General features: G+C 40.6%; 1 protein-coding gene across 3 annotated transcripts in view; it reads left to right on the top strand.

Moving 5' to 3' along the window:
• ATRX (ATRX, chromatin remodeler) overlaps positions 1 to 22409 on the top strand; it is a 77186-nt gene extending 54777 nt beyond the window's left edge. For 2 of the 3 annotated variants that reach the window (XM_017815970.1, XM_017815973.1), the window contains 13 exons: positions 2359 to 2489; positions 2782 to 2870; positions 3033 to 3202; positions 4132 to 4285; positions 4573 to 4676; positions 6689 to 6797; positions 7866 to 8043; positions 9378 to 9572; positions 16615 to 16764; positions 17392 to 17514; positions 18064 to 18159; positions 18641 to 18769; positions 19518 to 22409. In XM_017815970.1, the coding sequence (XP_017671459.1) occupies positions 2359 to 2489; positions 2782 to 2870; positions 3033 to 3202; positions 4132 to 4285; positions 4573 to 4676; positions 6689 to 6797; positions 7866 to 8043; positions 9378 to 9572; positions 16615 to 16764; positions 17392 to 17514; positions 18064 to 18159; positions 18641 to 18769; positions 19518 to 19796 (1907 nt within the window). In that variant the 3' untranslated portion in view covers positions 19797 to 22409. Of the gene's footprint in view, positions 1 to 2358; positions 2490 to 2781; positions 2871 to 3032; positions 3203 to 4131; positions 4286 to 4572; positions 4677 to 6688; positions 6798 to 7865; positions 8044 to 9377; positions 9573 to 16614; positions 16765 to 17391; positions 17515 to 17882; positions 17967 to 18063; positions 18161 to 18640; positions 18770 to 19517 lie in introns of those variants that run through there. The other variant, XM_017815979.1, reaches the window with a different exon arrangement.
• The last annotated feature ends 829 nt before the right edge of the window (positions 22410 to 23238 follow it).

The following is a 23238-nucleotide window of genomic DNA, read 5'->3' on the forward strand; positions in this document are numbered from 1 at the left end:
TCCTCTCAAAACCCATAAGTCTAGGTTTCACAATGACTGTGCTCTTCATCAGCTTTCAGTGAGATCTTGACTGGTCTTTCTTGGAAATTTGCATCTTCCCCCCCGAAAATGTAAATTTGTTTAATTGAAAAGGTGTATAAGGGGAAAAAACACAACCCTAAAATGTGTTACTGTGGGCTGGTGTGCTGTTCACTGCATTAGAGATGAGCCACTGTAGCTTGTAATTTTAGTATATCAAGGTATTGGGATATCAACGTCTCAGTGACACAGGTCCCACACACACTGTGGGAATGGTCATCTCCAGGAATGCCTGGGGAGGTTTTCTGTACCTCTGTGCTTCACACAGCCACATCCCTCAGCTGCAGCTCTTGGCTTCTGAAGCAATTCACTTAATGAATTTCATAGTCAAGAATGTTTAAGGCACTGTTTAAGGCTAGTAGAATTTTTTTGTAAAGCATGAAGCAGGTATTCCCTTTCTGCAGCAGTTACAAAATGTCCTACATAGTCTGCTGGGCCAGTTTATTATATTTTTTTTGCACTTGTTAAACTACCTGTCTTAAAATGCTTGTCGCTGAGGATTTTTTAAACCATATTTTTCTGTTCTGGTTATTCTCCCAAGTTTAATTACTAGAAAAATGAATTGTATCTCAAATTGGTCTGTGATTCATAGCAGTATGGAATTCACTGTGTTGTCTCAACACCTTTAGATTCTGGGGAATGCAGTTTCTGATCTCCCAGGTGATCTGCCAGCTTCATAGAATAATAGAATCAACCAGGTTGGAAAAGACTTCTGAGATCATCAAGTCCAACCCTTGATCCAACCCCGCTGTGGTTCCCAGCCCGTGGCACTGATGCCACATCCAGTCTCATCTTAAAAACCTCCTGGGATGGAAGCCCATTCCAATGGCTGATCACCCTCTCTGTAAAGAATTTCTTCCTGATCTCCAACCTATCCCTCCCCTGGCCCAGCTGAAGACCCAGCCCTCTTGTCTTGCTGATCATTGCCTGGGAGCAGAGCCCGACCCCCCCCGGCTCCCCCCTCCTGTCAGGGAGTTGCAGAGAGTGAGGTCTCCCCTGAGCCTCCTCCTCTCCAGGCTGAACAGCCCCAGCTCCCTCAGCCTCTCCTCACAGCACTTGTGCTCCAGTCCCTTCCCCAGCCTCGTTGCTCTCCTCTGGCCCTGCTCCAGCCCCTCCATGTCCTTCCTGAGCTGAGGGCCCAGAGCTGGACACAGCACTCCAGGGGTGGCCTCACCAGCGCCCAGTCCAGGGCAAGAATCACTTCCTTGGACCTGTTGGCCACCCTGTTCCTGAGCCAGGCCAGGATCCATTGGCCCTCTTGGCCACTGGGCACACTCTGGCTCATGTTCAGCTTCCTGTCAATGAGCAGTTCTGTTTTCTGTTGCCTCTATTTAGTTAAGTTATAAAGAGTTTTAAAAGTCTGTAGAACTTGTTAAATTGGAACTTGCTAATGTCAACTTCCTCAGTGAAGCTCATGATGAGGGAAGTCAAGTCTAAGGATTTCTGTGATCCTTACAGTTCCATTTCCCAAAGCACAAATAGGAGGATACTCCAAGTTGTGGGACTGAACACAGCGAGAACCTGCTTTCTTGAAATACTTTGTAGATGTTTAGAGGGATTATCTTATGCATTGAGCAAATGCACCAAATAGGTTTTGTGCTTGTTTTTTTGTAGACATTTGATAACTGCGATGCAATAAACACTATTTTCTTGCAGGTCTATGTGCCTTAAATTATGCACATAATAAATATGAAAAACAGTCTCTTTCAGGAACCTGACGTGGTGCTTAATGAGAAAGTGAGACTAGAAAAAAGAAATTTAACTCTCTGAACATTGTTACTACTTTGCACTAGTTTGTGCTTCCACAATGAACAAATGGCTGGGCTCTTTTAGGGTTTCTCTTGTAGCAGAATAGGGCAGCATTACAAGGCATTAAATAAAGGTAGATAAAAATAGTAACCCAAATTCATTGAAACCTAAATGCCAATGTTATTTTGTGTTTTCCACCGTGGGCTGCTTTTACAGAACCCAAATAGACATGGATGTCTTTTTAAGAGGATTTGGAGTCATTCCTGTACTGGGGAGAAATGTGCTTTTATGTAAAAATGTAATCATGTTTCTCATTATTTAGAGAAAGGGGAAAATCTAATTTTGACAACTTTAACTAGGAAAAAAAATGCCTGTGACTGAGTAATTTGAGCTCTTTTACAAGAGATGTTACAAGATGATGTGCATCTGGAAAGAACACTCAGTGCTGCACTGGCGGGTTGTTCAAAGGGGGAACAGAATGTGGCAAACTCACTTCAAGGTTCCACTCTAAAACCTGAACTTTATTGTCAGGTGTAGGTGGTGGCAATGAAGGTGGAAGAGGCAAAGCTGGAGCTAAACTTTTCCAGGATTTCCAGATGTTGAGCAGAATCTGGACTCACCCTTGGTGTTTGCAGCTGGACTATATTAGCAAAGAAAATAAGGTAAATTAGATATATCAAAATACTCTCTATTGGGAACTTTGCAAATAAGCTTTGCTAAACTATAGGTAAGGTTTTGTCAAATTAATGGAAATCTTTGTTGCTGTGGGGTATCTTTGCTGCTGGTTTTGTCATATTTTTCTTTCAGGGTATGTTGTCATTGTTAAAATATTTCTTAAGGCCAACCCTTGTAGAACTTACCATTGTTTAAATGAAGGCTAAGCAGATGGCTAAAGGTTTAATAAAAGCTTCTGGATGAATATATGTAATAATTTCTGTTTTTTTCTCTTTTGAGGGCTATTTTGATGAAGACAGCATGGATGACTTCATAGCTTCAGATTCAGAAGAAACTTCAATGAGCTTAAGTTCTGATGATTATGCAAAGTAATTGAGCTTTTATTTTGTTTGATGGATTTATTTTCCTAATAGAGCTGAAGTGACTCCTATAAAAGTGAATGTTTATTTTTTATTTTATGTATCTGTTAGAATATGTTCTCTAGCAGTGGGATTTAAAAAAAAATGGGGTGTGTAATGTTGCCTTTTTAGGAAAAAAAAATCCAAGGGGAAAAAGGTGAAGAAAGAGTGTAGCTCAAGTGGAAGTGGCAGTGATAATGATGTTGAAGTCATTAAAGTCTGGAATTCAAGATCTCGTGGAGGTGGAGAAGGAAATGCAGAAGATCTTTCAAACAACCCGTCATCAACAAAGTCAGATGAAGGTGAGTGTAATCCAGAATGAATAAAATGTGAGGCAGCTTCATTTTGAAAAAGGCAGTTGAAGAGGACTAGGACTGTCAGGAATTCTGCTGTGTTGCAGAATGGCAAATTCCTTAATTCCATACTTACAGCTCCTGCTCCTCCTAATGGTACACTCATCCTGGAAAAACAAGGGGCAGCAATTTAGAACTTAGGGGTCTTGAGGCAGGGAAGCTGCACAATGATTTTTTTTTTTTTTAATTTAGAAATACAAAATGATATAAAGTTAACTGAGGAACTATGCTGCTTTTCATCTTCTTTTAACATATTGCTAAAAGATTAATGGAAAGATTAAGAAATATACATGTCATGATTTGTTGCACCTGGAATTTGAATTGGATGTTGAGTGAGCAGATATGCAACAGGAATACAAGCCCTTTTTAAAGGTTATTATTCAAACTTCTTAAAGCTGCACGTTTCATTTTTTGATTTTTCTTTAATAATCTAGATTTTGTCTTGTATCTGGAATTATAGAGGTAATTTTCCAATTCTGTCATTTCATGTGTGTCTAGTGATTTTCCTTAAGTAATTGAATTTTTTGGGGACAGTTAAGGTGAGAACTCTGGGGTTTTTTGGTCTCCAGACTAAAGACAAACATATTGTAAATGTGTAAGGGAGGAGTGTGTGTATGTAAGACACACAGAGATTAAACGTGTTAATTACATTATAGGCAGGGTGAGTTTCTGTCTCTGGATCACTTAAAAGTTTACCTCTCGTGCAGCCTTGTAATTGGTAATAGTGCAAATGCTGGGGTTTTTTTGTCTCTTTAACTCTTTTCATACCATTTACATCTAATAATGAGGAAACAAGTCCCTTTGGACATTTCAAAGCATTTAAATGGAGACCGTGTTCTTATCTTTAATTTTGTTTTGGTGGTTTTTTTTTTTTTTAGGCAAAGCTACATCCTCTTCCAATCCTGGCAGCCCAGCACCAGATTGGTACAAAGATTTTGTCACTGATGCAGATGCTGAAGTGTTGGAACATTCTGGGAAAATGGTGCTTCTCTTTGAAATTCTTCGAATGGCAGAGGAGCTTGGAGACAAAGTGTAAGTCAGTTCTAGACATATTGCTAATGACCTTATAAATATCTAGTCTGACAGTGTTCTGAATTCACTCTTGGTTATGCTGTAGCTGTTTTCTGAAGCAGATGTGCAAAGGCTACATGCCTTTTTATGAGGGATTTTTCCCACACATGCCCAAGATTCCACCAGAGTCTTCACCTGTGTCTAGAAGGGCTGTTTGTCTCAAAGGGAGGAGGGAAGAAAAACCAAGCAGTAAAATAAATAAAATAACTTCAGAGATGAATTTTGTGTTTTCCTGTTTCTGTTTCCAGCCTAGTGTTCAGCCAGTCCCTGATCTCTCTGGATTTGATAGAAGATTTCCTGGAGCTGGCTAACAGGGAGAAAACCGACAGAGATAAGCCTCCTATCTATAAAGGTGAGTGTCTCCTTCAACAACCTCATAACTCTTTTACAAGTCTCTATTCAGTCCACAGGGAGTGGATTTGAAATAAGTGTTGCATGCTCTGGACTGTTCCTGAAGCTGGCAGGATTATTGGTCTCCCCTGCAGGTGGTCTCTGCTATCCCATTATGGACTCTTGCTTCTGATTTCATCCTGTATCATCCATGCTTGTTACAGCCTAAGCAGCTTAAATGTTCATCATCTGAGAGGAGAGAAGGCATTTTGTTAAATCCTTTATAAAAGTGATGTTCCATTCTGATCTGTGGCAAATTCTGATCCTTCCTTCTGGGGGAGAGCTGATGAAAGAATTAGGGTACTTTAAACCAGTGTGTAAAACGTGCAAAATATGAATTTATATGTAGGGCAGTAGATTGGCTTATGGATTTCATAAGGGAGCAAATATTGAGTTAATTATTATCCTAGTGATGCTCAAATGCCCAGGAATGTCTCACTCGTCCTCCGCTTAGGATGTTTGTCCTGTTTCCTCTGAGATGCTCCCAGAGCTCCTGAGGAGGCAGTTGATCCTTATGTGGAGTTTCAATTCCCAGTACATGTGCAGTGCAGAATTCCTTCAAGTCTGCCATCCCTTTCAAACATCCTGTGCAAGTGTTTGGTGTGTTTGCACTTAGAAATAAGAGGAAGGTGGCTCAGTGACAGACACAGTCAGCTGGAGACTCCACATCTCCCTCTCACGGATTTATTGTTTCTGGCTGTTGCTTCCTTTTCTGAGCTTTTCCCATCTTCAGATGTTACAAGCTGTCTGGTTTTGGGGGAGTTTGTGCTTTTAGTCGGAGAAAATGTTTTGAGGAGTGGGGTTTTTTCATGTGTGGTAGTTCTTCTGGTAAGCAATTAGATTACGTATCATGGCAAGATTCACTTCCTGACACAACAATCTGTTTCTCATAATTGATTGAATCGAGCAATGCTGTCTTCAGAAATGCTCTTTTCTTCATGATTGATGGCTCAGTGCTGTTAGTTTTGGGTACATACACCTTGATGGCCAAAGAAAATGAAAGGTTACTTGTGAACTGGGGAGAGAAGAAAATCTATCAGCTGTAGCTTTTTCCCCCAGTCTGGCAAGAAGTTGCTGTAACTCACAAGGTAATTAAACTCAAAGATTTTTCCGAGTTTCAGTCCCAAAATTATTAGAGCTTGACTTTTGAAATCTCCTTTGGAGCATTTCCTTACAAGTGCTGGTTGTGTGGGAGAGACTGACTTACCCTCGTGCTGTAACATGAAGCTACACAGATCAGTTGGAAAGTACAATTAGTGCTGTAATGCCTAAAGATTAGATTTAACTGCAGCTACATGTAACTACTTTTAAAATTAACTTTGACTCCAAGTTAAGCTAAGGCATATCCCTCCAAATGTATATATATAAATAGAATAGTGAAAAATAAGAGGAATGACCCCCAAAAAAGTTCAGGTATTTTTCAAATACTTCAATTTAAATTTAAGCTCAGAACATTTTTTAAAAATTTCTATCTTTACATTCCAATCTGTATAAAACTGCTTTGAGGAGTTTCATTGATGAATCCATCTTTCTGTAAAAAACCAACAAAATCTTAAGAAGAAATGGGTAAGGATAGATACTGGGTACTTTTTACGAGGTAAAATGATATTGGCATTCATTTTATTCCGGTTTTGAATAATTTTAGACAAAACCTGTGTAGGGTTTGTACAAGCTGTTGCAGGCTCGTGGATGATGGTTGTCATCACAAGTGCAATGACTGTTATCTCCTGTCACGATACATATTTTATATTTTGTTATGCAAGCTCTACTACAGAAGGCCCGTGACAAGCACCTGTATCCTGCAAAAACGTTCTCAGTCTTGAATACCAATAATAGTCTTTTCCCATTGCCATACTAGTATATTTTATGTTCCATATTTGTTCCCTACTACTTGGGGAGTTGTGTGAATCCAGTGTTACCAGTTTGGGTACTTACAGCCTCAGCATTTTAATAATTTGACTGTTAAATTTACAGGTGAGGGAAAATGGTTCAGAAACATCGATTACTATCGCTTGGATGGCTCAACTACAGCTCAGTCAAGAAAGAAATGGGCTGAAGAGTTTAATGATGAAACTAATGTGAGGTGAGACCTTTTCTGATATAGGTGCTTTATTTTTCCCCTTTTCTTTCTTTTGTTACCTATTTCTTTGGTACTTGTATTAGCTTAATTACCTTAAGGGTAGGCAAATAATTATCACAGCCTTGTCAGAACTTGCACAAAATACGTGCAGCAATATGTTCCTGACTTCTTTAGATTAATTCCATTAGTAGTGCTCAATACTTGTTCAGTGTTTCCTTGCTGGTTTCGTAGTTCTTTAGATTGTAACCAATTTAAACCAGAGAAGATATTTTTATTACAATGATTTAAAAGGATATAAGGACCTAGGCAAGTCAGAGCCCGGTGGGGTCTGACCAGGAGGCAGCAGTCCCTGGGCCACTCAGAAACATGTGGCTCTGTCAGCTATCTCCAGAATTGTCTCCCAGCCATCCACTGCTCATCTAAAATGGGACTTGGAATTCACATTTGGATTGAGAGGTATAAGCTTGCACAAGTTAAGTGAAGGTAAGGAGCTTCACCTTCCCAGCTTTGTTTAAAAAATAAAGTCTGTGGTTATATTGCAGTCATTTATAATGTGCAGGGGAAAAAAGTTAAATTAAGAAGTAACCTAATTCACTGTTACTACTTTTAAAGAGTTTATTCTGTCAGTACCTGTCAAGAACTGATTTCAAGTTGAAGCTGAGAGAGGTGGCCTTCAAAAAAAAGCAGATATATCAGAAAAACAGTGTCATTCTAGAGTTATCCCGACAGTTTGCAGGCCAGGAAGCAGTTTCAATAGCATGGCATCTGCCTGTTTAAATTTGTGGTTTATTTTGATATAACTAGTTTTATTAGAGTTTGAAAATGCAAAAGTTCTTTCTTCCCCTCCAGTTTTTGTTAACAGTTGGTTTGCAAAAGGCCTTGATCTGTATTTTTGGGAATATATGTTTTGCTAAAAGTGTTGTTCTTGTAAAATCTGCATCTGTTTTATGCTTAATATATTATTTTAATGAAGTTTTTGAGTTATTTCAGTGCATGAACAACTCCATAGTAACACAGCAACAATAGTTGTTTTCCAAAATACTCAAATTTTGCAACTCTTCTCTGTTCCAGAGGCCGCTTGTTTATTATATCCACTAAAGCAGGTTCCCTTGGAATAAACCTGGTGGCTGCCAACAGAGTCATCATCTTTGATGCCTCCTGGAACCCATCCTATGACATCCAGAGTATTTTCAGGGTCTATCGTTTTGGACAGAACAAACCTGTGTTCGTGTACAGGTTTTTGGCTCAGGTGGGTTTCTGGCTGATGTCTTTGTGATATTTCATCCTGCAGTCAAATGTGAACTGTCTGTATGTGCACTTGTGTTGGAGTCTGGAGTGATCTGCACAGAGCAGTAGTTTTGCAGCCCTCATCTGTAGCAGTGTTTGGCCACTGAAGCAGCTCTTGAAGGAAGGAATGGTAAAATAAATAACAACTGAAATGATTTCCTCTTCAGCCCACCTCATATGATACTTGTGTAACGCAGGTTCTGGAATTCTAGGAGTGATTTACACATCTAGACTCAGAATAGGGGCTCAGCTTTTTCAATTTGCACACTACTAAAAGTTCTGAGTTGAATAGACCCTCTGGAGGATGGTGGTTAAGGAATAGCCTTGCTCAGTACAGGTGCCTTCTACAGACCCTGCTCTGTGTGGCCCTGATGGTCCAACTGGAATGAAATCAGAGGGAGATAAAGAAATTTTTGTAAAAGGCATCAAGTCCTGACTTGAAAACTTGTATCACTCCCTGCAAATATTAAAGATGTGTATTAATTCTGATGGACACTGAACTATGCTTTATTTAAGTGTAAGACCATTTTTTCTGTTAGGAAGTATCTTGTGTAATATTCTAGTCCTTCAGGTGTTACAGAGTAGCCTGAAGACCTTTCCCAGTAAAGCACTTAACCCTTGATCAAGACACTATTTCCATGCCAACTGTCTGTAACATGTTACTGTCAGAAATAGGTTTTCTCTTCAGGCTTCAATCTATTGTTGTAGTTTTCTCTGTGCACTCTTGAACTGTTGATATCCTTCCTAAATTAGGCTTTTCAGAACAGGCTGTGCTGTTCTCATCCTTCTCAGTCATCATCTTTTTTTTCCAAAGAATAAGTAATTTTCCTTTTTTCATCAAGGATCTAATTTTTTTCATACACGGCTGTGATGAATTAGACTTGACTGCTTCCCTTTCCCTCTCCCCTCCACCACAGTGATATGGTATCTGTTTTCCTTTTTGCAGGCTGCTCAAAGCAGCAAAATAAGGTACATGCTGTGAAAATTGCCATTTTTTGGTCATAATTCTACTTTGGGGAATTGCAGCAAAACTGGATCTCTTAAAAACACTATTGAAAGAATAATTTCCTTACTCCAGTCAACAGCTAGATGACATCTGTCCCATACAGCATTTGCTTCCAGCAGGTTTTTTCTTTTATTTCTTAACAAACAAAGGGATTTTGGCTTCTTTGTAGGAATCTGGTGGAAGAAATGAGGGGAATGGAGAAGTGCTGTGTTGTGCTCTTGGCTCTGTTCTCTGTGTGTGTCCCTGTGCCCTGTCAGTGCAGTGTCTCACGGCAGGGGCTGTGTTTGCAGGGCACGATGGAGGACAAGATCTACGACCGCCAGGTGACCAAGCAGTCGCTGTCCTTCCGCGTGGTGGACCAGCAGCAGGTGGAGCGTCACTTCACCATGAACGAGCTCACAGAGCTCTACACCTTCGAGCCAGACCTGCTGGACGACCCGAACTCGGAGAAGAAGAAGAAGAGAGACACCCCTATGTTGCCCAAAGTAGGTCGATGCCCAGCGCTGGGCACTCCGTGCTCTGACAATGACTGGCATCTGTGTAAGGATATGAAATATTTCATCTTGGGAGCAGAGTGTTGTTTTCACTGTAGAGCAGTGTTGTCCACTTTGGAGGGAGGTGAACAGCAGGTAACGCAACAAAATACATAATTAATATAATAGATGGTATAATGAGCTGCATAAGGAGTTCCCTTCGGTGTGACAGTGTAAGACAAAGATATTCAATTAAAAGATGAAACTTTTAAGTCAAAACAAACAAAGATACATTTTCACACTGTTTGAGTGAATAGAAGTTTTACTGCGTGAAACTGTGGAGGCCAAAATTCAAATTAACATCTGAGTGGTTGCTTGTGATACCCAGCACAACCTCAGTTTGTGGTAACAAAGCTCTGAGGTGACATTGTACTTGGAGGTCTGTTTTTTATCTGATTAGATAAGAGTCCAGTTAATCCATGCTCTCCTTTCCAACATGTTTTGGTTTTTAGTTCCTTGTTTACCTCTTCTTGAAGGGACTATTAATAGACATATGGTAGAGACAGGGGGAAAGTTGCACTAGTCAGGCAGGAGTGAGCTTTAGGGAAAAGAGTAACTGGTTCTGTTATTTTATTCTTTTTATCCAAGTCACTTTAAGATTAGGCTACAGTTTTATACTTATATACTCTGTTTATGTAGTCTGCTAAAGATTAGTTCATCATTTAGCTGTTGTGCAGTTCTCTTTACTTCTTACAGGTGAACAGCTGGGGAACAGTAACATGTCGATGTGTCCTTTGTCAACTGGTTAAATTTCTGTGTTTTGGTCACTCCACAGTGTCTGGGTGGGGGGAGGGAGATTTTCCAGTTTGTAAATCTATTCATTTCCTAGGAAAAATGGTATGTTTTCCATTCTCAACTGTCTGTAGACCACTATAGTGCAATCAGTTGTGGTCAGGCATCACAGTGGATTGTTAATTCTCTGCCCCAGCCCAGGGACCACCTGCAGTGGGGGATGTGGGGAGTGGGAGCCCTGTCTCAGTCCCTGTTCCCCAGGCACTGTGACCCCCTGGCACACACACTGTGCTGCCTCTGTCTGAGCTCTCCCTATTACAGTGTTTCTCCCTGGAAGCACCACATTGTAGGTAACTGAAAATTATATTCTACTTTTTTACTGTGTTGTGCATTTTGATTTTGGCAAATTCTTTAGTTTTCCCCCTAAAGCAACTTCCTTTAGGTTGTAATTAATAGTATTTTATCTTCTATACGTTCTTAATTATTTCACACCATGTGCATTTATGCCTCCACAAACTCATAGCTAATGTTTCACCATTTGCTGCTGTTGCTACTTATTTTTAAAAGCTTAGAAATAGGTTGAAAACCTGTGAAGCAGCTGAGTCTGTTTACCCAAAGCATTGATCAATCCAGTGCAATAATTATATTTTGAAGGTTATTTGTTTTCTTTTACAAAAATAAATTAATTAATGGATGAGTATAATGTAGAAGAGAAAGTTTATAAACTCCAAACTTGCTTTACCTTTCAGTTTTGCATATTAAGTTCCATCAGTGTAAGGCTTATGTAAGTCAAGTTGAATACAAGCTTTTGACTGTTTCCTGGCTGTAAATAGAGTAAATCTGGGCACTGGAATAGTTTTGGGGGGTTTTTTTCATGGTTTTAGCAAATGGTATTTCATCCTTTTGAAGATGTGCATCTGAGTACATGCTGTGTGCAGATTTCTAATCTCTTTTTATTTATTGGTTGAAAAGGCTATAAATCATCAAGTACATTCATCTTATTTTAGCCATTTATGTATTTATTTCTAGAGAAAAGGACTTTGTGTTCCAAATAGCCTCAGAGAATATGGGAAGCTACCTGTTAATCCCCAAATATTCCTTCCCTTTCTCTGTCCCCCAGACTAGTCTTGGCAGTGAGGAAGAGCCATGCTGGGTTCCCTCAGGTCCTCCAGAAGCTGCTGGTGGGAAGTAGGGAATTCCCAGTGTATGGACTGAGCTGGCTGGCTCATTTTTGGCAGCATCTGTGAAGCTCAGCTGACTGGGGTCTTGTATTTTCAATTTATCCACAGTGAGGTTCTTGCTTTGCTCACAGAACAGCTGGTCCAGTAGTTGCAGTGACTCCTTCCTTGATTCCTGCAACCTGTTTAATGGAATTGTGGCTCAGGCCTTAGTTGTAATATCACAGTTCAATTTTGTTTTATTTCCCATTCTGTCTTTTTTGGTCGAGCCAGTTCTCTAAAACCCCACATAAACAATGAAAAGAAATATCAGCAGTAGGAAATATTGCAGTGGGTGTTATTCTCTAAGCTGTGCAAAGTTATTCACTCAGTTAAGTATTCTTCATTTCATTGTGATTTTAGCAAATATGCATGATCTATCTTAATAATTACAAATCTTAACTAGTTAATTTAACAGCTGAGCGTTTTTTTATTGAAATGAAAACATTTTATTGTAACATCAAGTAATCACACAGCATTTAGAGACAAAAATTCTCTTTAGGATCATGTTACTTGATGCTGTGTTGCTCTGTCATGGTGGGCTCAGCACCCAAGCCCATCCCTGCAGCTCTTCCCTGGAAACAAAGGCCACTGGAGCTTCACCTGGATTGCTGTTCCATCACTGAGCTGTCACAAAACCTGAGCTGTTCCTCTTTAATTACCAGCAGAGCAAAATAGCTATTTAGGCTAAAAGGAGCTTTAGTTCTGCCTCTGACAGGTTTTGTCTGTAATTGTCTCCTTTTGTCTCCGGGCCTTTTTTACCTCTTCAAAGCCCAGTGTGCTGGGCAGTGCTCTGGCCGTGGAACTGCTGCTGGGCTGGCAGGCAGGAAAAAGGACACTTGCAGTGCTTTTACATGTTTTTAGTGTGCAGGGGGAGACACAGCCAGGCACTGAGAGAGCAGATTCCTCAGAACATGGGTACAAAGAGCTTTGTTCCATGTTTTCTGTAGGGAATTCAGAATAGGAGTTAGGCGAAATGTTTTCCATCTTTTCTCCAACCATCTATGCAAGAACGTGGAAAAAGCTGGAGGGACAATAGGTTTTCTTCTCTGAGACCTTCTTAACTCCAGTGATACCCCACAGTAGGAAGGTTCTTTACAAATCCTTTAGCCAGGGTTCGTGTGTGTCGAGGAGTTATTCAGAGCTGAGTGCTGGGGATTTTCTTGTATCTCCTAGTTTTAACACACTTTTCAACTTCTTTGATGTAAGAAAAAACAGATTTTTAATTCTTTTGCTTTTAATGGGTTAAGAGAATTCATTCTGTATCATTTTAAAAGTCAGAAGTAAAAAGCCAGTGAATGAAAAAGCAAATAGTGCTTGATTTTAAAATATATACTTGAGAACTTTGGCTTTGCAATAATCCAAATTTCAGCCCAAGACCAGTTTTCTTCCACACCATTGTTAAGGAGGGAAGATGTTGAATGCTTCCATTTTATACAAGGAATCACATGACAAATGTGCAATATGTGGAAGTCTATCCAAGTTTCAGGTGAAGTTTTAATTGTAGCAGCAACTTTCTGCCTTTTGTGGTCTGGACAAGACCTCCAGGGGGACGAGGAGCTCGGGGGAAAATGCCTGTTGTCCTTCAACCCCAACTCCAGAGGGCCATTGCTCTGCCCTTGCCCCTCTGTAATAGCTCCTGTGTCTTCAAATATACAAATACTTGGGGTTAACAGAATATTTGTATTATGAATGTTGTTCACATGAATTATTAGGTTAGTCTTAACTTCCACTGCTTGATTTCATTCATCCCCTGTCTCTACACAGCTGGAAAGGACTGATTTGGAATTTCAGTCCAAAAAAGGTGTACTAGGTATCTTAAGACTGAGTAGTCACTTGGTCAAATATGCTGTATTTAGGTATAGAAATAATTACAGTATAATTTACAGAAGATTAAGCATAGGCCATGAGCTTTATAATGTAGTGACTCCTTATCTAACCCACAGTAAAAACAGCTTGAAAAAGCAGGTTTTGTTGTTAATTTTGTAGAGTAGCAGCAATTCAAAAGGAGAGGATGGGGTAAAGTGAGAAAATTCTGTTGAGTGTATTATGGTTGTGCCACGTTTTGCTTTGCTCTGAATTTAACAGTGGATCCAGAGCCTTTTCTCAAACCAGTGAGATTTATGACTGAGCTGCTGGCTTGGGGTTTTTGTCAAGTAGGTTCTCCCAGAGTCGGAACACTCTGCTCTGGGGGCTTTGTGTGCTGGGCTGGATGGGGCTGACACAGCTCCCCAGGGATCAGGGTGTGACCTGGCATTTACCTGGGCCGGTGGGACACGTGTTTCAGAGCAGTGGAGATGGGGGGTGGACAGAGACAATACTGGGGGCTCTCTGTGTCCTTGGGAGCTGGAACTGTTGCACCCTCTGCCCTGGGCTTATTCTTCCCCACATGAGCCTCCTCAGTGGATTAGAGTCACTCACATTTATATTTATGTGAAATGAAAACTTGGCTCAGTTGAGGTCATGTAATACAGATTGGAAAAGCAGATTAAAATCATAGTTGGGGTTCAGTTGGATATAGCATATCATTATTTTATACTACCTCAGGACATAGCCAGAGCATGTGTTTGACTGTAGTTCCATAAGAGGGGACAACTTTATGAATTTTGATCTCAGAATCGGAAGAACTTGCTGCTTATTTTTTTATATTTTACCTCGGTATTTAATGTTCAATTGGTTGAGAAAAACTTTTTTATGAATTACAATGTAACTCACATTCCTTCATGGAAGATTTCCATTCTAATACATTTCTCTCTCCATAGCATTTAATTTCTATCAGGATTTATAAAAGACAACCCTTTTTTTTTAAATTCAAAAACTTTTAAAAGTCTCTTTTAATTTTTTTCCTTCATCCTAAAGCTTTTAAACCAAGTGATAATCATTATCAACAAACTAAACAAATTAAAAGAAAAATTATTCTGATGATTTTTCATATGTAAGGTGGATTTATTATTTTTTCATAGTAAAATTAACCCAAAAGGTAGTTTAGTCCATATCCCAGTTTTCAAGCTCCATCATTAAAATAATGAAAAATAAAGTTTAGACAAAGAAAAGCAAACACACAGTTGGATGTAATTTAAAGCACATTTTGAAGCCTGTGCTGGCTAAGTGGGGGTGGATTATGTTGCAGTGTAGTGTGTTCCCATGGCAGTTCATGCACGTCCAGGAGCCTCCACACTGGGATTCAGCTCCGCTGAGAGCACGGGAGCCGTGTCCACTTGTCTGGGGGCCTTGGCTTCTTCCCCCACTGCCCTGGGGCGTTTTCATCAGCCCTGTTATGGCACCCCTTGTCTCTCTCAGCACCCCAAAATCCCATTGTTTGTTCCTTGTGCCCATTAGTTGTGCAGGTACCACGTGGAATATTTTGTTGAGGAGCTGGCAATGAAAACGATGATTCAAATTCAGGGAGACCAAATAGTACAAGGATGAAACAAGGACCAGCTTTTACATAATTGGTTAACATAACTAAGTTTTAAAACACATGGAAACAAACATCTTTCTGTAGCTGCTGTGACAGAACCTCTGGTCAGGACTTCCACACACAGTTCCCAGAGGGGTTGCAAAAATCAGTTTGTGGGCACAGGCCATTCTTTCCAGTCATTGTTCCATGGAGATTTTGAAGTGTCAGGGTAGGATTGGTTGGATTCCTGCTTGTACAAAGGGCTGGCAGAATGAGGTCATGATGTGAAGGGGGACTGTAGGTACTCGTATGACTGCTGCACGAAGTGTGCTCACTGCCTTTCAGGAGTGGTCCAGAAGTTCAGTGATGTTTTTATATAAGGAATTTTAGACTGAATGCTGAGGCATATTGGAGCTCATCAAGCTCATCAGTGATACAAGTGCATGTAAAAAACCCATGTTGAATAATGATTTCCAAAAGGGAACTCCTGTGGTGCAGCAGGAGCAGTTTTTCATAGTCCTGCAGAGCATGTTTTTCTTCATCCTTTGCAGCATTACCTTTATTCAGGCAGAGAGTCATCATCTTTGAAACACTGGAGATGTTGCCTCAGTGAGAATGAGGATGGCAAACCCATTACTGCCTGCCTTGAAATGCCAGCTTTCCACACTTACTTTCCGTGCCTGATTTTATATCACTTCTTAGCTGAGGTATTCACCTGTCATAATGTGGCATCTGCAGTCCAGACAAGGGCAGTGGCAACTTAATATTTTGGCTGGCAGCCAGTTTGGTTTTGCTTTATCTAGGAAATATTCAACATGCTGGTAACTCTGCATGTTTCAAAAAAACATTAATAGGACTTATATCATTTGTAGTATTAGAAATCTTAGACTGAATGCTAAGCTATACTGGAGATTTTATATATATATGTGTGTGTGTTTTGGGGGTGTGTGTGCATACACACATATACACAGAACCTGGTCTAGTGGAAGGTGTCCCTGCCCATGACAGGGGATTGGAATTACATGGTCTTTAAGGTCCCTTCCAACCCAAACCATTATGTGATTTATATATTTTATATATAAAAACAATTAAGCATTAGAGATATTGTGGAATATGAAGGTCTAAATTGCAACCTGCTGATCTAATCTGGTTCATAGCAGTGCTTTGACCTTTCTTAGTCCAGAAGGGTGGGGAACTATTTATGTCAACATGTATCTGAACAGTTTTAAGAGAGCAACCTTTTCTTTTGAATGCTGATAGACAGTTGATAGTCCCAAAGTACTGCTCAGTGTTTTAAAGCCTGCAGAGATGCTCTTTATGGATAATAAATGCAGATTATTGATTGTGCTCTTAGGTTTCCAGCCCAAGCGAAGGAAAAATCATTGAGCACGTTCCATTCTTTTTAGGTTCTTAAAGTGCATTTAGTGTTGTGGAATCTGAGTGCATTCCCTTGGTTCATGAAGTGATTGGACTGTCATCTCTGCAACAGATTGTGAATCCATTCCCTGTCTTCTGAGGAAAATTGTACTTTTAAATTATTTTTGAGTTTTGTTGTGCTGTGCAGTGCTCCGAGCTGCTGTGTGTGACAGGAGTAAATACAGCAGAGCTGCTGAGTGACTCTTCATTTATCTTCTCCTGTGAACAGGACACAATCCTGGCAGAACTGCTTCAGATCAACAAAGAGTATATAGTTGGATATCACGAACATGATTCACTCCTGGACCATAAGGAGGAAGAGGAACTCACTGAAGAAGAAAGGAAGGCAGCCTGGGCAGAATATGAAGCAGAGAAGAAGGTAAAGCTGTCTAATCAGGTTTATGTCTCTGAAAATAACCTTTCCAGGCTTAGAGTATCAGTTACCTTTTCAGTTTGTCTTGGGAGAACAAAGTTTTCTTAAAGACCAAAAAATGAATATAAAAAGCAAACTTTGACATACAAAAGAAGATAACGTGTCTTTTTTGCTCTCTTGATGCTGGTCCTTTCTGTGTGTTTTCTTAATAACTTTTAAATTAAAGTAACATTTGCACACATCTATTTTTTTCTATTTTATAATAAAACTCAACTGGTGTCCTGTGTAAGACCTCTTTTACCATTTGAGGGTGTCCCTGCAAGGAGGTCTGTGTAGTATCCACACTGATAACATATAGAACAATATTTAACAATGACCGTAATTCAACAGAGATCAGCAAAATTCCAGTAGGGTACAACATTAGATCTGGAATTCCTCTTGTGGTTGGGGTCCCCCCAGTGATGTTCTCCATCTCTCGTCCCTCTTTCCAGGACATGGTGTGTTGGGTTGGGGTTCTGTGTCCATTGTTCTGGGTGTGTTCCAGCAGTTGGCACTGGTTTGTCTCTGTGTGGTTGTTGTAGAAGGCCATGAATTACCAGTTATTAAATTATAAGTGCATTCCGTGTTTTCAAGGGCATCACTATGCGTTTCAACATGCCAACTGGGACCAATATGATTCCCACGAATTTCAACTCTCAAACATATATTCCCTACAATTTGGGTGCTCTGTCAGCAATGAGTAACCAACAGCTGGAGGTAAGTAGCACAACGTGTCTGTGTTGCTGTGGGCATGCAGGGGTTTTCAGTCACAAATTAGGGCTAATATCTCCACCTTTATGTAATTGTATCCTGGTTTTAATTTTTGTGTGTGTGTGTGGAGCTGTATTGAAGTCTAACTTGCATATAAACCTGGGGACTATGGCAGGATTCTGGAAGATCACCTGCATTCTTTGCAGACAATAGTTAACACATTTGAAACTGTAACATCATCAAGTCTGTATCATAGGCAATTCCCCTGGGGAATTCAGAGCACACTCCTTGTGCTGCTCTGAAAACATGTGGGTACAAAAAGAGGTTTTTATGAATCCTATCTACAAATTGCCCGATTTATCCTTGCTGTGCAGCTGCTCTGTGCTGGAGGTCAGTCCTGTGGAAGCTTAGACTCATTGACTTGTGCAAATTGAAAGAAAAAAGTAATTGAAGTCTAGGTATGTAAGGACAAAGATGAACAACTTGTAAAATGTTGGCAGAGAAATGTGTTATTTGTATCTGTGCTTTATAGTTGAATTTCTGGTGTTTTCTCAGGACCTTATTAATCAAGGAAGAGAGAAGGTTGTGGAAGCAACCAACAGTGTAGCTGCAGCAAGAATTCAGCCCCTTGAAGACATCATTTCAACCATAGTGAGTGGAATAGATAATCCTGGCTTTAGATCAGGAGTGGAAAACGTTAAATATTATCAGACAAAGATGTTGGTACTGCGTGTGGTCATTCAGCTAATTAATTGTTAATGAATATTATTTCCAGTTTGTATTGGCCTTTATCCCTGCAGCTTGCAGTAACCCCTAGTGATGTCTGGATGACAGAGAGCCTTAGAGGACTAACAGTTTAGATCCATTCTGAGAACGCTGTTTTTCTATAAATAACAATCATGGGCAAGTATTTATTTTATCTTGGGGACTGCCACATTTCTCACTTGCTCCCAGTAATTAGCAGTTAGAACTAATTACTCATAGTTCTGATTCTGGTGAAGTACAATTTTGCATTGACTGGAAGTTGGGCTTGTTTGACTCTTGATGCAACTCTGAACATGATGCAAGACTTCAGTCACCATCAGGCTTTTGTTAAAACGACCAGTGCTAGGAAGGTTTTTTTGCCTTTCAGTGGAAAGAAAACGTAACCCTGACAGAGAGCCAAGTGCAGGCCCTGGCACTGAACAGACAGGCGAGCCAGGAGCTGGATGTGAAGCGCCGAGAAGCCATTTACAACGACGTCCTCGGGAAACAGCAGATGGTAAAATGTGTTCCATTTGTGTATCCACTGTCCACAGTTGAGCTGGGATGTTGTGTGTGCTCATTCACAAAGTGCAAGTGCGTGTTTAGGTACAGAAGCATCACTCACAGCAGGTGTTGCAGTGGGTCAGGGGTGTGCTGGGGTGCATTGCTCTGCCTCGGTGAGGGACACTCCGTGTCCATAAAAAAAAATACTTGCCAGGTTTTTGAGTTGAAATTGGTTTGCTGGAAGGTCATGAGGTTTAAAGAGAAATCTGATTCCCAGAGCTCAGACAGCCACTTACAAAATACATCTTAGAAAGTGTTGGTAATGTTGTTTTAGCTTAAAATTACTTTGCAAAATCTGAAAGTGGCCCAGATGATGTCAGTGGGAAGAGTTTTCTCTCAGGCAAACACTGACAGTCCACATGTGGGACTTTCAAAGGGAAGATAAATGGTACCTGACAAATGATGTTGTAACTTATACCTGGGAATAATTTCACAGTGTAGTGCGTGTTGCCATGGCAACTCACCTAAATGCTGCCTGCAATACAATAGCCAAGTCATGGGAGAACTGAGCCCTAAATGGTGTTACTAAATGGTTTCTCCAGTAATGGGCTTGTGAATGCCATCACATTAGGGATGGTGATAACAATGGGGCTTTTTCCCCCAGCCATGCTGTCCCTAACAAATTGATTTTTAACTCTGAACCTGATACTTGGAGCATTGAGAGGGTCGTGCACTTACCCAGCTCTGCTTTCCCTTCACAGTTAATCGGTTGTGTCCAGAGGATCCTGATGAACAGGCGGCTCCAGCACCAGTACAACCAGCAGCAGCAGCAGCAGATGTCTTACCAGCAAGCAGCCATGGGCCACCTCATGATGCCAAAGCCTCCAAATTTAATCATGAATCCTTCCAGCTTCCAAGGGATAGATGTGAGAGGAATGTATCAGTCAATGGCTGGTGGGATGCAGCCACCACCCTTACAACGAGCACCACCCCCAATGAGAGGCAAAAATCCAGGGCCTTCCCAAGGGAAATCAATGTGATTTTGCACTAAAAGCCTAAAGGATTGTTAAAATCAGAGAAAGAACTTTTATTTTTTTAGGAATCAATGGCCTAACAGAACTCAACTGTAAAAAAAAAAAAAATTAAAAAGAATTGTTTGGTTGCTCCCCTTAAATGCCATGTTCCATATTAGTGTTTCAGCTTTGTTTAAATTGGACATGATGTTTTCCCTGTTGTCAGTGATGTTGCCTAGAATCTTCTTACATATGTTGAGTACAGGAGATAACAAGTTGTTTTCAGTGAAAACAAGTCCTCCCGTTACAGTAGCATCTCCACAGGTTTCCTGTCTAAACTCCTACGATTGCTTTTCATGGCTGCAAAGCTTTGGGAAGCTTAGGAAGGACTGCAGGTCTGTATGTTCAGTCTGACGTATGTGAATTGTAAACAGCTGAGTTCTTGATTAGAGTTGATTCCTCAAATTATGGAATACTTTTCTGCTTACCCCTTTCTTTCTATTAGTGGGAATGTTACAACAGAAATAGTCCAGTTTCCTTCTGACTGAGGTCTGGGCTTGTGTGGATCGTCTGTGCTGAATGAAACAGGAACTGAAAATACTCTCTGAAACAGAATTGAGTGCAATATTCGTAAATACTACTGCTCTGAACCTTCTGAGTCACAGAGACACTGTGCATCCAGCCTTAACCATGGCTGGGGAAGGGCTGGCCTTCCCTGGTCTTCTGCCATTTCTTATTTTCAGTTCCATGTGATGGAATAGCAGCTGATGATCTCGGAGTGGGAGATGTTTTTCCTTCACACACTAATTTCCTTGATGCAGAGTCCCACCCAAAGCACATTTCTGGTAACTCCTTAGTGCTGGTGCTACTGTCTCTCCCCATTGCCGGCAATGGGAGATGGGCCAACGACGTTCAGTTCCTGGTGTTGGGGGGCTAAAACAGTGATGGTGGCCAGGGTCAAACCCTGTCAGAGAAACACCTTTAACGTGGCAGAACCATTGCCCATTGAAAATCAATCGAGAAAGTGCTGTAGCAACTTCCAGAGCTGCCAGAACCGTGAAATGATTTTATTAATAGAGTTTTGCTTATGCACTCCTCCCCATCCCTTCATTGTGTGAAAACACGAGTTTGGACACAAGGAGCTTGGGTTTTTTTGTTCTCTTTTGGGGGGGGGGGTGTTAATGTAGGCCAGAGGTAAATTTCTGGTTTCTTCTATATCGTTAACACTCTCTTTACCCACACTTGTTGTGCTTGTGAAGATCTCATTAAATACAAATAGAGCTTTTCTTTGACTAGAGTTTGGTTGATTCTTAACCCCCCCCAAAACAAAAGTTTATAATCTGGGGGTAGAAGTCAGTGGCAGGAACGTTGGAGCGATGGTGTGTGGATGACAGAGGACTCTGGAGACGTTGGCTCCAGGTGGTGCTGGACTCTTCTGACTTGCTGCCGTGAACCAAACTTGTTTTGGTTTCTGGAAAGTTTCTTGCAGGAGTTTGAGTTCTTGCCCTGAATGGACAAGTGGGTTTTGCGTCTCAATACGCAGATCTTACCCCATGTTTCTGTTTGTGGTTGACACTTGGTGTGTGAGGTGGACAGAGGTTGGTTGGTCTGGTGCAAACCCAGCTGACAAGTTGCTGTCTTGGACTCTTTGATTACAAGATAATACAAAAGCCCCTCAGTGTGTTCTAGAGCTTTGCCAGCTCTACAATTAACTCTGATTTGGGGGGAGGGAGAAAAAAGAGACGTGTCTGCACTAGAAGAAACAAACTGTGAGACTTTGAGACAAACATTTGAAGGCAAATGAACTCTGGGCAACTCTCACCGATGTTCCTACGTGAATAAGAGAAGTACTTTCTACCAAACCTGGGACTGTTGAATGGAGTTTTACAGTAACTCAAAGACTTAAATGTGGAAGTTTTAGGCAACATTGAAAGGCACATTTTATTTCATTCTGGACAAACCCATGGATAACAGAAGACTAATGCATAAGAAGGAATCCGAGATAAGCATTGGAATTAAACCTGGACCACTTTGCGTACGTGTTTCTCACTCGACATTTTAGCTGCATAACAATGTGCTTTGAGTATAACATCAGGCTTTAACCAGTACTTAAAGACAGAACATACATCAGTAAGATAATAAAAGGCTCATTTTTATATTTGTTTTAGATGTTTTAACTAGATAAAATGGCTTAAGATGATGAATAAAAATGTTGCTTGTAATACAGTTTTGCCTGCTAAATTATCCACATTTTGTAACCTGTTTATTCCTTTGGATGTAAAGCGTTTTTGCTTAGTATCGTGATATTGTATATGTTTTGTCCCAGTTGTATAGTAATGTTTCAGTCCATCAACCAGCTTTGGCTGCTGAAATCATACAGCTGTGAAGACTTGCCTTTGTTTCTATTAGATGGCTTTTCAGTTCTGTATTAAATATCTTAAGTACTATAGAAAAGGTGTCCCCTCTTCCTATAAGGCTGTTTTGTAATATATATAAGGACTGGAAATGTGTTTTTAAAGAGAAGAAGCATTCAAGTATGACAATATACTATCTGTGTTTTCACCATTCAAAGTGCTGTTTTAGTAGTTGAAACTTAAACTATTTAATATCTCATTTAATAAAGTGACCAAAATACACGAACGTGCCTTGTTCTACATTCACAACCCAGCGTTAACTCCAAGGGATTCAGCCTGAGGAGGTGTCTTTGGACAACTGTGCTGTGAGTTTAAACTCTACAGCAACAGAGGTAGCCATTGATTTCATTCAGGGAAAATAGTTGTGGTACAGATTTTCAGATTATATTAATTAACAGCAGCTTCTGCCAGTCTGTGAAGAAGAGAGTTATCACCCAGCAGTGAGATGGTCAAGTGAGGTGAAGTTCTACTTAGTCAAATCAGAACAACCTACTGCCATATTTTAGCCTCATAATTGTACTTCTCCATGCCTTAGTTACTAAATCCCACCTGTTAGGAAAAAAACCTCTTTCCTACGCAAAAAAATTGTGTGATGACTGTGTTTTAAATCTGCCCTACCCTTGTTCCCTGTGCTGGAGGGTTTTCTGTGGCTCCTGACAGTGCTGCTTGGGGTGCAGCTGGCGCGGGAGGAAGCTGAGGAAGGGCCGTGGAAGATCATCAGGTTGTGCTCTGAGGGGCACTGTGGGCTCTGCACTGTGAGCAGTGTGTTCCTAAATATCCCTGTGCCTTCCAACCTGGCTCCACACTCTGACAGAGGGCAGTGGGATGGTGGCTGTCCCTGTCCTGGGTAAGTCCCCTGTGCAGAGCAGGTGCTGAGTTGCTCCCACGCTGATCGGCTCCGTGTTGATGTGTCACGTCCTCAGTGCCCACCCTGAGTGGTTTCTGGTTTTACCTTGAAAGCAGAACCACTGCACAGAGAAAATAAAACTGAATTCATCAGTTCAAGCAAAAAATAATTTTGAAGTTGGATAAATTTTCAATCTTTATGGAAAGCC

This window comes from Lepidothrix coronata, unplaced genomic scaffold (genome assembly GCF_001604755.1).
Source record: "Lepidothrix coronata isolate B3197 unplaced genomic scaffold, Lepidothrix_coronata-1.0 Scaffold2, whole genome shotgun sequence".
NCBI classification, from domain to species: Eukaryota; Metazoa; Chordata; class Aves; order Passeriformes; family Pipridae; genus Lepidothrix; species Lepidothrix coronata.